We start from the raw sequence: 15,938 nt of genomic DNA, 5'->3' as shown, positions 1-15,938 counted from the left end.
ACAACGGGGGAAGGTGGGAGGGGGGGACAAATTGAGAGAGTAGCACTGAACCATACGCATGACTATACGTAGAGCAGAGAGCTAATGGAAGTGGCTGTGTAAACAGGGAGCTCAGCCCAGTGCTCGCGACGACCTGGAGGAGTGGGAGGGAGGGGCCACATGAATACTTAGGGCTGATTCACACCTGTTTACAGCAGAAAGCAACACAAGGTAAGGCAATTATACCCCAAAATAAATTTAAAAATAAATATTTAAATAAAACAAAAATCAAGAAGGATATCTCAGAGTATAGACACATCAAAACCCACCAGCATAGGGGTACTACTAAGATCAAGAGGAAGTAGTTCGAAAGCTATAATTTCCAAGAAAAATAAATGACAGCTGGAATTCTGGTGATTACTCCCCAGTTTTTAAAAGTTGCTTTTAAAATACAGAAACTTTTTTTTTTTTTTAACTAGGCTTAGATACACCTTTACATGTTTCAGGAATTTAAAAAAACTCTTGTAAGATTCAAAACAAGAACAAATGGGCTTTATTACCTAAAGAAAAATCATCGACACAGGATACCTTTTAAAACTGCTCTGTGTATATAGGTTTGAACAGTAACAACTCCAATATGCTATTAATATATGAAGACGCATATTATCGAACCAAATGTACTAGAATGCTAATTGGATTGGACTTACCATAGGACTGGACTTATAAAACATAGACAACATACATGAAAAACATGTTACGTTCAGTCTGTACCTTGACATCCTTATTTTGAATGGCATCAGTGCAATTCTTTTACCCATTTAGAAAGGACTACATAGCATGAAGAGCTGGATTTCCCCTTAACCAAATTACCTTTGGAAATTGAAGCATGGATTTTAAAACCCAGTGTCTCTTCCAACTGGTTGTAGTCAGATTCCACAGAGGATGCATGAAGTGTTTCTACCAAGAAAGGCATTCTTCCCTGCGCCTCATCATAGAAGACAGTGTGGTTCCATGTGTAAGGGACGCTGATGCCATCAATGGTGAAGAGCCGGGTCGAGGAGGCATACAGCTGCCCAGCACCTGTTTGAATGTAGTCCTCAGTGTAATCCTAAGGAGGACAATACGGATTTGAGGATCAGCATGGCCCTTTTTTTTTTTTTTCTTCTTGAGGGTACTACGATATGTAGAGTGAGCTAAAAATAAAAATGGTGTAGGGTCTAAAATATACAGTTCTAAATAAAAATTATAATTGTATAGCAGTGCTCAAACTTAGTTTGAACCTACCATTGTAACCGCCTTAGTTTCATAATTTTAGTGTCATAAATGAGAGTTTAATAAGGGACTCAGAATTGTTGGTCAAAAGTAAAGTAAAAATGTGAAAGGGCGATTGCTATCATCTTTTAATTTCTGGAGTACTTTTGTGGATGGTCTATAAAATCTTTTATGTAAGATTTACTATTCTCTTTGTCTATAGGAAGTTAAATGGCTTAAATCAACATAGCTCTGATCTCAGTCCTGATAAGCATGGTCATAAAACTACTAAAAGCTTATAAAGACTCCTCCTCAAAGATTTTTAGACAAAGACCACATAGCCATTTCTACCCTTAGTGGTTTAGAGATTTAACCTCCAAAGTGAACAAGGGAAACTATACAAGTTTTCTGTGCTTCTTTAATGATCTTTGACTCTTACTCTTAGCATTACTCCAGTAAACAGTGAAGGCAAGTTACCCTAATGTTTTACCTTCACAGTGACTTCCGCAGGTGACGGTAGCTGCAGGACATAGCCACTCACAATGATATCCACCAGTAGAGCACCATCAGAATCCAAGCCCCGGGCAACATGAGTCATCCGCAAGATTTCTCCTAGGAGTTACAATTGATTCATTTCAACAGCATATATACTGTGTGTGTGTATGAGACACTTCCCACTGGTAAAAAACATCCACCTGCCAATGCAGGTTCGATCCCTGGGTCAGGAAGATTCCCTGGAGAAGGAAATGACAACCCACTCCAGTATTCTTGCCTGGAAAACTTCATGGACAGAGGAACCTGGCGGGCTACAGTCCATGGGGGTCACAAAGAGTCAGATACGACTGAGTATGCACACATGCATATATATGTGTGTGTGTATTTATAAAACATGGTTTGGGTAAGCACATTGCAGATTTTTTATACCAGTTCAGCTATGCTATTGTACTTCACACTTGATTAAATATTAATCACAAGAGAATTAAAATAGCACTTAGTCCCCAAATTAAAGACAGATTTACTGAATAAAAGTGATTTTAAAATTCCTTTTTCTACTTTTTTTTACAAAAATTTTCACCTGATTACACCTATAATTAGGTGAAGGAATCCACACTTTGAATTGACAAGCAATAGCAAGGCAGTTCTACAGAAATGGACTGATCGCCTGTGAGAAGGAGACAGACAGCGTGAACAGGAAGACTGGCAACAGCTACAAGTCTGGCTCCAGCGCTTTGTTCTTTCTGATGCTTTTAGAAACAGCAAACGGACATCTTAAGAAGTGGATTGCCATACAAAGATCCATGTGTCCCGTGGGCTGATTAAAGCTACGGTTTTCCTCAGCCCCCCTACCTTAAAGATCACTGCTACAAAGGCAGACCACCTTCGAAGATACTTCATACGAAGGTCTTTAAAAAGTCGTCTGCCCTTGGAAAAGACAACGAGTTGCTAATCCATATGTATTAAAGCTAAGGATAAAGTGAAAAGTCTTTAGATTTGCTTGCTTATGTTTCCAATTTTTTGATTAAAGAATCCCTATCAGATATCAGAACTGAATCTCCAGTTCAAAGACAAAAACCTTTAATTAATAGCTATGACTCAGCTTCCTGCTCTGCTTGGCCTTCAAAACCCTCTCTAAGGAATTAAAGAGAACAGATACAGGAAAGATAAAGGAAAAAAGAACTTTTAGGCTATAAAAATCACTATACTATCTGAAAACATATGGCCTCTTATAGAGCCATGTCAGTAAAAGTTTATAGGAAAATATAAAGTTGCTTTTATGTCATTTATGATAAGATGGCAACAAAACCTTGAAATTATCCTCTGTGGGAACATATAATGTATTTTTCTAAACTGCCAACTTTTATAGTGATCACATTTTTAAATAGCAATAGGATATTAAGTTCAGTTGATACGAACCAGTTGCAAATTCCACTTGGGTTTCTCTCTTGAAAACTGCATTGGTGAGGGTAAAGCCATTGACTGCTTCTCCTATTTCTTTTGCTGTTGTCCAATAAATGGGATTTAGAATAGAAACTATCTTTCTCATTGCTGGACCTAGAGAAAAAAGGGGTAAATAAGATGTCAAAGCAAAATATTTACAGCCCATTGTTGTTACTCACAGCAAGTTATTCAAAGGGATGAATCCTAAATTTACTTGAGTAACAACAAAAATATCAGCATCTAAAAATATCAGTTTTTAAAAAGAGTTTACCATTGGGATAAAACTAAGGACCATTACACTGCTCAGTAGTAGCATCCCTAGAAATTTTAAGTGGAAATAACAGATGAAGAAGAATGATGTATGTTTTTAAAAAGAGGCTTATTAACAACTTTTATCAGCAAAGAGACTTACCGAGACCGCGAGGTACATTGGTAATTTTGGCATGTATTACTCTAGTATCAGAGTTTGGGCTATCTGTGACCGTGGCGTTAAGGAAAGCAATTCCAAATTCAACATCATTAATGCTTCCAATAACACTTCCTCTGGCTCGCTGGGGCCCACCTATTGCGGGAAGAAAAAACATTCTTGGAAAGGAAACAATTTCATCAACATTACATTGGAGAAAAGAAAGCCAGTATTCAAAGATGCTCCAAATCTTCTCCCAAACATTTAAAATATCATATGACATATGAATTTCAGAGTGAAATAAATAAGCTTTCAAAACATTCTATTCCCATGTAACACTCATCATCCCGCATAAATCTAGGATCCTTCCAATCTATGTACATCATAGTATTATTTCACAATCCAAAGAATACATTCAGCACCCAGTCCCAAAGCCAAAATAAAGTATGTGTTTGGTGACGGTGATGAAATGTTGATAATAATGAGGGTTTATTGAGCATGTCATGTACTACAAGAAGCACATAACATGTGTTAACTCATTCTAGCAAAAATTCTATAAGGTAAGTTTAAATAGCCACAGTTTAAATAAATGGCCAGAATTTGCAGACTAAGAAAATAAAGTTCAGAGCATTCAAGTGGTTGTCCCATGATTACTTAATTAGGAAGCAACAGAATGAGGCTATAAACAGAGATCTTGTCATCAAAATCCATATTCTTTATTTTTTAATTTATTTATCGGGGTACAGTTGCTTTACAATGTGTTGGTTTCTGCTGCTCAACAAAGGGAATCAGTTACATGTATACATATAGCTCCTCCCTCTTCAGCCTCCCTCCCACCCCATCCCACCCTTCTAAGTCATCACAGCGCCGAGGTGAGCTCCCTGTGTCAGAAAGAGAAAAACAAGTTATCCTCCATTAATGCGGATAATGGGGGCTCTAGAAAAATAGTTCAGAAAACCCATGAGAACACAGAAGGAGGTATCACCAATGAAACAACTCCAAAGCCTTGTGACAGGTCACTACCAACATAAATGTGAAGTGTTTAAGGGTTATTGTTCAGTCTTGGGTTTCAGATCAATGGCTTACCAAGCTCTTCATATTATATATATATACTGGAATATGTTTACCTTGAGAAAAACTTGAGAAGAATGTTGTACTTTTAACATTGCTGCAAAGTTTATACCAAGACATTTATGCTGAGCAAGAATCATCCAATCTTTTAAAAGTAGCTTTACAGTAATTTTACGCCTTCTTTCCGTTGTTCAACAAAAATATTGGTTACTAACACATAATCAGTGGCTAAGGAGTCCGTGCTTTGACAAGAAAGGGAAATACACTGAGAAGAAACTAATAGTTGGATTTTTTTTTGCCTATTTCCAGGTTTTTTTCTTTAATTTATTCATTTTTAACTGAAGGATAACTGCTTTACAGAATTTTGTTGTTTTCTGTCAAACATCAAATTAATTTTATCAAAGTATAGTTGATTTACAATGTTATATGTTTCTGCATCCATTCAGAAATATTTAGCAAAGTGAACATTGCCAGGTTTTAAATAGCTTTTTTTAAAAAATTGAAACATAAGGAAAGGATTTTATGAATGACAGCTGAATGGATAAGATTAAAGAAATCAGAATAATCCCATGGAAATGCAAATTATATTCTTGGTATCTGGGTTCAGAGCAGCTAATAACTAAAAATATTCATTATTTGATTCCTTTTACTGAGAAGGAAATGGCAACCCACTCCAGTATTCTTGCCTGGAGAATTCCATGGACAGAGGAGCCTGGTGGGCTACTGTCCATGGGGTCAGAAAGAGTCAGACACGACCGAGCGACTAAATACACACACACTTGAGTATAGTTTAAAGCAATCATAAGGTGTTTCAGATGTTGTTGTCATGTACTATACACTGAGGCTTCTCTGATGGCTCGCTGGTAAAGAATCTGCCTGCCAATGCAGGAGATGTGGGTTTGATCCCAGGTTGGGAAGATCCCCTGAAGGAGGACATGGCAACCCACTCCAGTATCCTTGCCCGCAGACAGAGGCGCCTGGCAGGCTACAGTCCTTAGGGTTGCGAAAGAGTCGGGCATGACTTAGCAACTAAACAACAAATTATATACTGGGGAGAAATACAGTTGTATTCAATCTGAGAAAAGTCAATAAGTGTTTCATCATTTTATTTTGCATTATTTTACTAGTGAGAGAAACAGTTTTTTTCACATTGATTCACCCTTCATGTTCTTGATTATATTCATCTGTTACTCAAGTATTGAAGATACAATGGTAAGAAAGATAAAAAAGACATGAAGCTTGCTTTCATAGCACTTATATCTAAACAGGGGAGATAATTAAATTAGAATTCTCTACAAATAGATGTGAAATGCACTAATGTGTAAGATATCTACTACTCAGGGAAGTCTGAGAAAGAGGTAAAAATAGACTAGAGATGGAAAAATTAGTTGCTTAGGTCTTAGCTAAGTTGAGGACTGAGCATACACACAAGTCAAGGAAGGCAGAGAAAGGCTTTCTGGGTAGAAGAGACAGCACATGTCACCCTTTTAGGAGATGGTGGCTTGTCACATCTGAGAAGCTAAGAGTAGAGAGTTTGGAGAGTGATGGGAACCATGCAACAAGATGACTCGGGAAAGTACACAGTAGGACCTGGCTGGCTACTTTTGTTCTTGAGTCCTAAGCAGGGCCAGAGGAGGATAGTACGATCACTAATTTCCTTAGTTCTCAGGTCATCACTAACGAGTGGCCTCCCATTTTGACCTTGATTCTCTAGTCTCCCAGAGGAACCTGAATCCCAGTGTTCAACAGATGTCTCCTAGTTCTGTTTACCTAGTTGGGATCCTTCAAACTCTCTATCAGATCCTGTAATCCAAATCATTTGCCTATTTGGACTTCCTTCTTACACTGGGTCCCTGATACCATGAAAGAGTGAGCTACAAAATGTCTCACCTGAAATGAGACCCATCACTGTGCCTACATATTAAGAGTCTCAACATCATTGGTGATCAGCGCCATGTTGAGGAGACACATTAAGCAACTGAGTGAGGGATGCTTGCTCTTTCAGCGTGCTTATATCCTATACATCTGTTCATGTAACTCCTTTCTGTCACTCTTTCAAATAGGCCTTGCTGATTTTCAGGGATAATTAATTTCCAAAGCAGCCTTAAAGCTTTGGAATGTCCAATGGTGCCAATATTTAAACAGTGTGAAAATGTTCTTTTTGGTCTTCTGAAAGCCCTTAGGCAGTCCAGTTCTTTGGGATGAATACTCTTAATATTTTCCATTTCTTGGGACTCCAATAAACTCAGGTCCATGAGTTCTAGAAGTCCAACTTTGTTCCTTCTGAATTTTTGTATCACAATATCTTACCATATTTCATTGACTTGAATGATAGTAGTTGAACTCCCCCTAATCTTTTCCCTTAAACAGGATTTTCCCTATTTTACTGTCTACTCATGTTCTCTATATTTCCATCTGTGAAAGAACAGCCTCCAATTGTGTATTTCTATTAGCTATTCAGTTTCTGCCCCACCCTCATTTTTCTGCCTGGAATCTCAGCCTGGTTTTCCCACTCTTCCTTGCCCTTTTTACTCCTCAAGCCCAGGACTACTGTTTACAGCTGGGGGAAGACTATATCCTTTTATAAAAGGAGCCTAGAAGGGGGCAAGTAGAGACTAATATACAGCATGAACTTTGGCGCAGAGCTGCATCAGTGAGGGGGAAAAGTGCCCTTTTCCTAATTCTTCCATCCAGTTGTTGTCATTGTTTGGTCTCTATGTTGTGTCCAACTTTTTTCAACCCCATGGACTGTAGCCCATGAGGCTCCTCTGTCCATGGGATTTCCCAGGCAAGAATACTGGAGTGGGTTGCCATTTCCTTCTCCAGGGGATCTTCCCAACCCAGGGATCAAACCTATGTTCCTGCTTGACAGGTGAATTCTTTACCTCTGAGCCACCTGAAAACCCCTCTTTCACCCAGAGTTGGCACTATTTTGTAATTTGAGGGCTCAGAGTGACACCTTTTTTTTTTTTTTTTTTTTAAATTCACAGAAAGTCTGTAAATGTGGTCCTGCCAAAGTCTAATGTAATTGCTTACCTGGACATACTTGTATATTACATCTGGATACCTGAGTAGCATCGCCTGGGCAGGGGCGACCACTTTTAGATGGTATTGGATTGTTGCAGAGCCGTTTTCGTATCTTTTCACCTCCTCCACAAGAGGTGGAGCACCAGCTCCAGCTATGCCAGTTTCCCCAACTTCCGTCCACTGTGAACAAGAACAAGATGGTCAATATTAACAAATGGGTAATAAAATCTACCCTCAGGGTGACTCTGCCTGTACAACTTTCATTTCAAGACGTGATGTGATGGGGCTGCCACAAGGAGCACTGAATGAAAGGCTTTACTTCTTCTGCCGCCAGGGCTTGGGAAGCTCACCAGGACACATGTCCGAGTTGCATCTCTGGATCTGGGAGTCCGGGCCTCCACAAGCTCTTCCTCCGTTGGAGGGGCGAGGGTTATCACACGTGCGGTACCGCCGCATCTGCCCCCCATTACATGTCCGGCTGCAGAGTCCCCAGCCGCTCCAAGGACTCCAGTTACCATGAGCTACGACACAGAACCATTGGAGAAGTGGTAAACAATGATGTTCATCCAAAGAGTACAGAAAGACTATCCAGGAAGTGAAAAGAAACACACAGAGCGATAAACAGGCATCTTCCAAAGACAGGTGGTTTGACTGGAAACTGGGTATACATTCCAGTGACTGTGCAATTCCATTTAACCTGCATAAACAAGGCTGAGTGCCAAAGCATTGATGCTTTTGAATTGTGCTGGAGAAGACTTAGGCGAGACCCTTGGACTGCAAGATCAAACCAGTCAATCCTAAAGGAAATCAACCCTGAATATTCACTAGAAGGACCGTTGCTAAAGCTCCAATACTCTGGTCACCTGATGCTAAGAGCTGACTCCCTGGTAAAGACCCTGATGCTGCGAAAGGGAAGGGAGAGAGTAAGATGTTTAGATAGCATCATTGACTCAATGGACATGAATTTGAGCAAACTCCAGTAGACAGCAGAGGACAGAGGAGCCTGGCGTGCTGCAGTCCAAGAGGTCGCAGAGTCAGACATAACTCAGCAACTGAACCACCACAAAAAGTTTTCCAGGAGCTGGAGGATAGGAATAAGAAAAGGTCTCTGAGGAGTCAAGCTATAACATTCAGGATACAGTGAATTGAAATGCTGTTAGGGTCCACACTTCTAGCTTGGGTGACTACATTAAGGCAGAGAGGCATCTCCTTGCTTCCGTTATGGAATCAACATCATCACCAGTTGGTGTGTAAGGATGCCCTAGTCCTTGCACTCTGCAACTGGTCCTAAAAAGGACATGGAATAGAATGCAGCCTCTGCCCATCTAAATCAGTGGGGTCTATGGTATTATATATACCCAACAGCAACCACGTAACATTTTGATATCCTAAACCAATGGTAGACAAATCAAGTAACAGACTGTTGTAATTTTAAGGACTTAAGTCCATAATGAAACTTTAAGAAAGCATAATGTTGACTCACTATTTCCAACACTCACTTGGACAAGAGTCACTATTACAAAAATCGCTCTGGACATCACTCCCTTCGCATTTGTTGCCTCCATACTGAGGAGCAGGATCAGAGCAGTCCCTTGTTCGCTGCCTGGCGCCGCCTCCACAGGATACAGAGCAGGCACTCCAACTGGTCCAAGTGGCCCACTTGCCATCAACTGGGTTAAAGAAAAACATATGTGCTCTGTTACTACTTAGAAAAGATCAAGTTAAACCCTGCACATTGATAGGTTGAATGATAATCTTATTGATACTGATTCTTTTTTTAAAGTTTTTATTTTGTATTGGCATATAGCCGATCAACAATTCAGGTGGACAGCAAAGGGACTCAGCCATACATAAACATGTATCCATTCTCCCCCAGACTCCCCACCCATCCAGGCTGCCACATAACATTGAGCAGAGTTCCCTGTGCTATCGAGTAGGACCATGTTGGTTATCCACTTTAAATAGAGCAATGTGTACATTTGACATTGATTCTTAATGACATACTCTCTAGATAAGATGTAGAGGTTAAATTATTGAGGGTACAAACATCATGTTTATCTTACTTGGACAGTGTCCTTCACTGCAAACTTGCATCTGTGTTTCTGCTCCATCACAGTAGGATCCAGAAAATGACGGGGGTGGGTTATTGCACAGTCTTGTTCTTGTTTGGGTACCTTTTCCACAACTTACGCTGCATGTACCCCAAGGCTGCCAGGTACTCCATGCTCCATGAACTACAAACATCCCAAGACAGAGTTTTAAGTCACAGAACCACATTTGTTATAAAAAAAAAAATTATACAAATAAATAACTCGTAATGAGTTAAATTAGCCCAGAATCTAATATAACTGAAATTGAACCGAAGCAAACATAACAAATGATGTTCTTCCCTTCCCCCTCTGCTTATATTTTCATGAGAATTAGTGTCTATAGGAAAATTGAGAAGGCTACCTGATGCCAAAATAAATGCTTAAAATTATCCAAAGGGGCTCTTTTATTAAAATTAAATGTAATCAAACTATTATACGTAAATAAAGTCTGAGCTTATAAGCCCTAACTATTTTCTGGGGAATGTGGAAGGAACCAGAAGCTAAGCTGTATAACAAATCTCGATGCAGTTATGGCGAACACAATTGTCTCCATGATAACTTGGACCCCACACTGCAAGCCCACATCTTCAAACCTGATTCAGCTTCACATTTAAAAATGTACTTGGACCTTTCAGCAGCATGATGATTTGCACAGTTGTAACTCTTTGAAAATTTTTCCCCATTACATAATGTTCATGAATTAAAAGTTCTAAATAACACACTCACCTGCTTCCTAAACAACAGAAAAAATTGACCAGTAGTTTCCAAGAAATACGATTAAGGCCTTCCTTTTAGTAACTAACATATTACACCATCTGACCACAAGCCTGGAACAACCTTATGTTTCCTTCCAGGTGTAGGGCTGAGAATAAACATGGTTTCTCTTATGTGTAAGTCAGTACAGGTCATGTTTTTGTCAAAAGGCATTTTCTAGATGTGGGGCTCAAAAAGTTTTTTGCTGTGGTCACCAGGTTTAACCAAGATAGGAACCATAGGGCTTTAAGGTCCTGTCTAAATATTCTCTTAACACAACCTGTAAGTTGAAAGACAAGGAATGGAATTATCATTTGGTTTCTTTGATTAGAAAATATTTTAAAACACATCTTGAATTTCCTTCTAATTAACTGTTGTCTAATTGAACTGACTACATATTCTTGTACTTCATAGACACAAGAAACACAGTCACAAATTTATTTCAGCTGACAAGAATCTTCACTAAAAATTATTTGACGAAACATAAAAGGGAAGGAAAGCCTTTCATTAAATGGCAAGTACTACTCAAGACTACTACTTTATTAATTAAAATCACTGATGTTCATAGTTATTACATACGGACTATGGCATTTCAAAATTCTGCTATTCCAACTGTTTTAATATGTTCTATTTTCAAGGATGTTGGTTAATGAAAGCATTTCTCTCTTATAAAAAGCCTTATGATACATGCATTTTTTGGAGGATTACAACTGGGTGACATTGATGAATTTCTTATCTGTGTGGCGCTTCCACGGTGACTCAGATGGTAACGAATCTCCCTGCAGTGCAAGAGACCTGGGTTTGATCCCTATGTGGGGAAGATCCCCTGGAGAAGGGAATGGCTACCCACTCCAGTGTTCGTGCCTGAAGAATTCCATGGGTAGAGGAGCCTGGTGTGTTATAGTTTCTATGACATATGGATAGAGGTTTTCAGCTGAAGATCCTTTTAATTTTTTAAGTCAATACAGAAAACCCTAACCAAAATTGAATTACATGGCATGAAACATAGAAGAATTGAAATGTTTCTTTTATGTGAATGGAATGATAGCAAGAATGAAAATATAAACCAGAGAAGGTGTAAAATTTCATGGTATCTAAAGAATACAAAAGAAAACAGCTATGGAGAAATTAGAAGATTATGAAAATAAAACAGATGAGTTTGTTATCACACTGCATTGCAGTTCTGATTCTGGAAAGGCAGGAGAGCAGAGACTCTAGAGCAGATACCCTGTGCCTGAATAACCACTCTGCCCTTACTACCTGTGAGATCCTAGACAAGTTACTTAGCTTCTGGGCCTCTAGTTTCCTCGTCTGCCATGTGTGGATAAGAAAAGAACCTCCCTTTCTAGGATGGGTGTGAAAAATAATGAGTTGATAGTGAAAAGTGTTTGAATAGTATAAGACACACAATGTCACCTAAGTGTGAGCTCTGAGCTAGTACTGCTAGTCTTCACTCAAAGTTCTCAATGCTTTCAGAATAACACTTTAAAAAAAGCTCAGTCTTTAAGCAATCCAACAATATATCTTTCATGACTGACTCAAATGGCAGCAGGATGGCCTACAACAGAAGATATCAATCTTTTTTAGAGGGAGGGCTGTCAGTTTAGAAATATCTCTAACTGGGGGAGGACAAGATAGGTCTAAAATAGCAATTTGTACCAGAAAGTAGAAGTGTTCACAGAATCATGGGCACATGTCAAGAGGACACTGAAGATAGTCTCAAGCGATCTCCACTAACCAAGACAATTTGTGCATCACAATAAATGAATGACGGTAGTGCATTATAAATCAATGAAGGAAATGGTATTTGAGTTCTTACTGATATAACTCAAAAAAAAGGTAGAAAGAGAAAGAAAAGTTCTTTCCTACAATGGAAAGCCAATAATAGATGTCTTGTAAGATCACAGCAATAACTGATTTAAAGCAAAAATCATAAATAGATGCTAAAACTGGTAGGTAAAAGACCGATAAGAAATAAGATGTTTATGAAGTCTTAAAGTTTCCCTACAAAATGCTTATTAATTACAAAGGTAAATATAGTAACTACACACTGGAAAACACCATGTTAAAAAAGTGAACAAAGTTAACATTACCAGTTTGAGACATCATGTGATATGATGTACTGAGGACACAAAATCATTTCTATGATATGTCTGCCAAAATGTAAAATCTGAATCTAATCGTGAAAAAATATCAGACACACCTAGATGGAAAATTCTTACAAAATGATTAGCCTATATACTTAAAAAAAAATAGCAAGGCCATAAAACATAAAAACTAGCTAAGAAATTGTTCCAGTTGAAAGGGACTAAAGAGACATGACACATAAATGCGAATGTGATCTTGGAAGAGATCTTGGAATGGAAAAAAGAGTTTATGAAGCATATATGACTGGGACGATTAATAGAATTTGAATGTGAATTGTGGATTAGATAAGATTTATACAGTATTAAAGTAAAATTTCTTGATTTAGATAATTGTGTTTATAAAAGAGACTATTCTTGTTTTAGGAAATATGCACAATTGGTGAATCTGGGTAAAAGGTGTACAGAAGTTCTTTGTATTATTCTTGCAACTTTTCTGTAAGCTTGACACTATTAAACCTAATTTTTTACTAAAAGAAAATCTCATCAAACCATGTGAGGCAAAAACTAACAGAAGTGCAAAAGACAAATGGGTGAATCTACTCATTTGAGAGGAGACTCAAATACTCCTCTATCAGAAATGACAGATCCAGCATGCAGAAAAACAATAAGGAAATGATTCAACTCAAGAACAGAAATCAATTAGATAGAGTTGACATCTATAGACTAGTTCATCTGAGAACAGCAGAATTCACATTGTTCTCAGGCTCACATGGAACATTCATCAAGGTGGACCACATTCAGAGCCATAAAATATACTTTATTCTTTTTAATTTGTTAGAAATTATATAATGTCTGCTCTCAGACCACAGTGAAATCAAGCTAGAAATCAATAATAGGTAAATGCAAAATCCCCAAATATGTGGAGATTAAACAACACACTACTAAATAATACAATTTCAAAGAAGAAATCTCAACAGATATTAAAAATATTTTGAATTAAATGCAAATGAAAACACAACTTATCAAAATTTGTAGGATGCAGCAAAAGTAGTGCTTAGAGGGAAATTCATAGTATTGAATGCATAAGATCTAAAATAAATTATCTACATTTCCACCTTAGGAAACTAAAAAAGAAGAGAAAATGAAATCTAGAGTAAGAAGAAAAGAAATAGAGCAGAGATCAGTGAAACTGAACATAGGAAATCAACAGATAATAATCAATGAAACCCAAAGCTGATTCTTTGGAAAGATCAATAAAATCAGTAAGATTCTAGCCAGGCTAATCAAGAGAAAAAGAGAGAATACAAATTATTAATATCAAAAATAAAAGAGAAGGCATCTCTACAGATCCTATAGGTATTAAAAACATTCAAAAGAATATTAATAGAGTTTGAACAACTCTGTGTCTGCCAGTTTGACAACCTAGATGAAATGGACCAACTCCTTGAAAGATACGATTTGCCAAAACTCACACAAGAAAAAAGTTTGAATAGTTCTATATCTATTAAAGAAATGTAATCACTAATTAATAAACTTCCATAACAGAAAACACAGTATCAGATGGGTTTACTGTTGAATTTTACCAAACATTTGTGGGAAAAAATGTACCCCATAGACCAATTCTCTACCTTTTCTTTCAGAGGACAGAGCAGAGAGACTACTTCCTAACTCTTTCTATGAGGCCAGCATTATCCTAATACTAAAACCAGACAAAGACATTATAAGAAAAGGAAAGTACAGGCCAATATCTCTCATGAATATAGATGTAAAAAGTCTCAACAAATATTATCAAGTTGACTCCAACAATGTATTAAAAGAAAACCTCTTCTGTCCCTAAGATGCTGACATACCTCCTGGATGACAAAGACCATCTTAGGCTATCTGCCCATTTTGCAATGGTATACACTGATAAATGTTTAACAGCCAGCTTTCTGGGAGTAGGGAGGAAACTGATTTATAGCATCTATAGTTTTTATGGTACAAAACACTCCCACCATGGTCAATATCTACCTATTAATGTGATATCATGAAACTTCCAGTGGGAAGAGACACATTCTTTCAGAGGCTGGATCCAGAACACCACTGACAATATGCCATAATAACAGCTAAATTCAATTGGTTTAGGGGCTGACAGATAACCAAAGAAAGTCTAAAATACAGTAAGCCAACAGAATAGTGAGCAAAACAGCAGTAAGCCAATAGTTACTCAATAAAAACAAACAAAAAAACCCCTTGAGTTTTGTTTTAGGATATGTATAAAAATCATTTAGCTTTTCATTATATAGATACCATAGCTGATAAACTGCACAAAGATTAATCAGGTATTTCTGGTTCTTTTTACTTTGATATGTTATTATAATTAGCTTTCTAATTTTTCAAGATTCAAATAATTTTGGCTTTATTTTTTTTAAGATTTCATAAGAATATTTAATTTTTATAATAGATATTCTGAGCTGCAAATTAAGACACCCAAGATCTAAGTGAATAGGCTTAGGAATCAGATCAACTTGCATACAAATCCTTAATTCACTGTTTAGTAGTTATACAACCTCAGTAAATTATCATATATTTTCTCATATCAAATATTTTATCATATAGTTTCCTGAATTGTGCAATAGAATGCAATACCCCATGCAGAGGGTAACTATCTCATTTTTGTCAACACCCCCTTTTTAGACCATCTCAGGTAAAGTATCTCTTCCAGGTATGCTCTATCACTTCAACTCTTGAGTTTGTTCTGTACGCTTATCAGTATGTGAATGATAGTCTCTGTTTACCATTCTAATTCTAGCAGTTAGAACAGTGCCTTGAACACAGACTGGGTGCTCAATAAATAGCTGTTGGATTAATGAGTGATTCAAGGGATGAATTAATGAATCAACAGCCACCCTTCTATTCCATAGGATTTCTTTGAGGCTGTCAAACAAGGAGCCCTGACTCTCTTGATCCACTGTGGGTAAGTGGCCCAAGCTGGCTCTCAGAGCGGTATCCTTCTCCTGGACTCCCTGAGTTCAGAGGTGAGCCTGGGACCCTCAAAATCAAGCAGGGTTCCTTCCCAGGGGCTGATACAAATTTTGAGAGAGAGGAACTCTTTTGCTTTGAGGCCTTAGATTCTAAGGTCCTTGTAGGCCAGGTACCACCAGTCATTTTTTCCACATGGAGAGAGTCTAATGAAGAATAAAGTTAAAGGAAAGCAGATGAGAGATGGAAAACACTCTGGTACAAACATTAGCCAAATTCTTGGATTCAATCATACCTGAAAATAGAATTTTCTATGGAAGCTTAGTATTTAAGCTTGGTCTATTTAGATGGTCTATTTATTTAAGTTTAATTTCT

At 37.7% G+C, this 15,938-nt stretch overlaps 1 protein-coding gene across 6 annotated transcripts in view; it reads right to left on the bottom strand.

The window, feature by feature from the left end:
• The window catches only part of HMCN1 (hemicentin 1), a 517,313-nt gene that overhangs the window by 41,131 nt on the left and 460,244 nt on the right, over positions 1–15,938 (bottom strand). For 4 of the 6 annotated variants that reach the window (XR_010663323.1, XM_065936208.1, XM_065936210.1 and 1 more), the window contains 8 exons: positions 9,736–9,906; positions 9,172–9,342; positions 8,023–8,193; positions 7,682–7,852; positions 3,581–3,730; positions 3,145–3,282; positions 1,721–1,842; positions 850–1,087 (listed from right to left, as the gene is read on the bottom strand). Coding sequence is in view for 4 of the 6 variants with exons in the window: in XM_065936208.1 (XP_065792280.1) it covers positions 850–1,087; positions 1,721–1,842; positions 3,145–3,282; positions 3,581–3,730; positions 7,682–7,852; positions 8,023–8,193; positions 9,172–9,342; positions 9,736–9,906 (1,332 nt within the window). In the remaining 2 variants the exon portion in view is untranslated. Of the gene's footprint in view, positions 1–849; positions 1,088–1,720; positions 1,843–3,144; positions 3,283–3,580; positions 3,731–7,681; positions 7,853–8,022; positions 8,194–9,155; positions 9,343–9,735; positions 9,907–15,938 lie in introns of those variants that run through there. The other 2 variants (XM_065936211.1, XR_010663324.1) reach the window with 2 other exon arrangements.

Source organism: Muntiacus reevesi, chromosome 5 (genome assembly GCF_963930625.1).
Source record: "Muntiacus reevesi chromosome 5, mMunRee1.1, whole genome shotgun sequence".
NCBI classification, from domain to species: domain Eukaryota; kingdom Metazoa; phylum Chordata; class Mammalia; order Artiodactyla; family Cervidae; genus Muntiacus; species Muntiacus reevesi.
The sequence above is the reverse complement of the archived record's forward strand: the minus strand, read 5'-3'. Positions and strand labels throughout refer to the sequence as shown.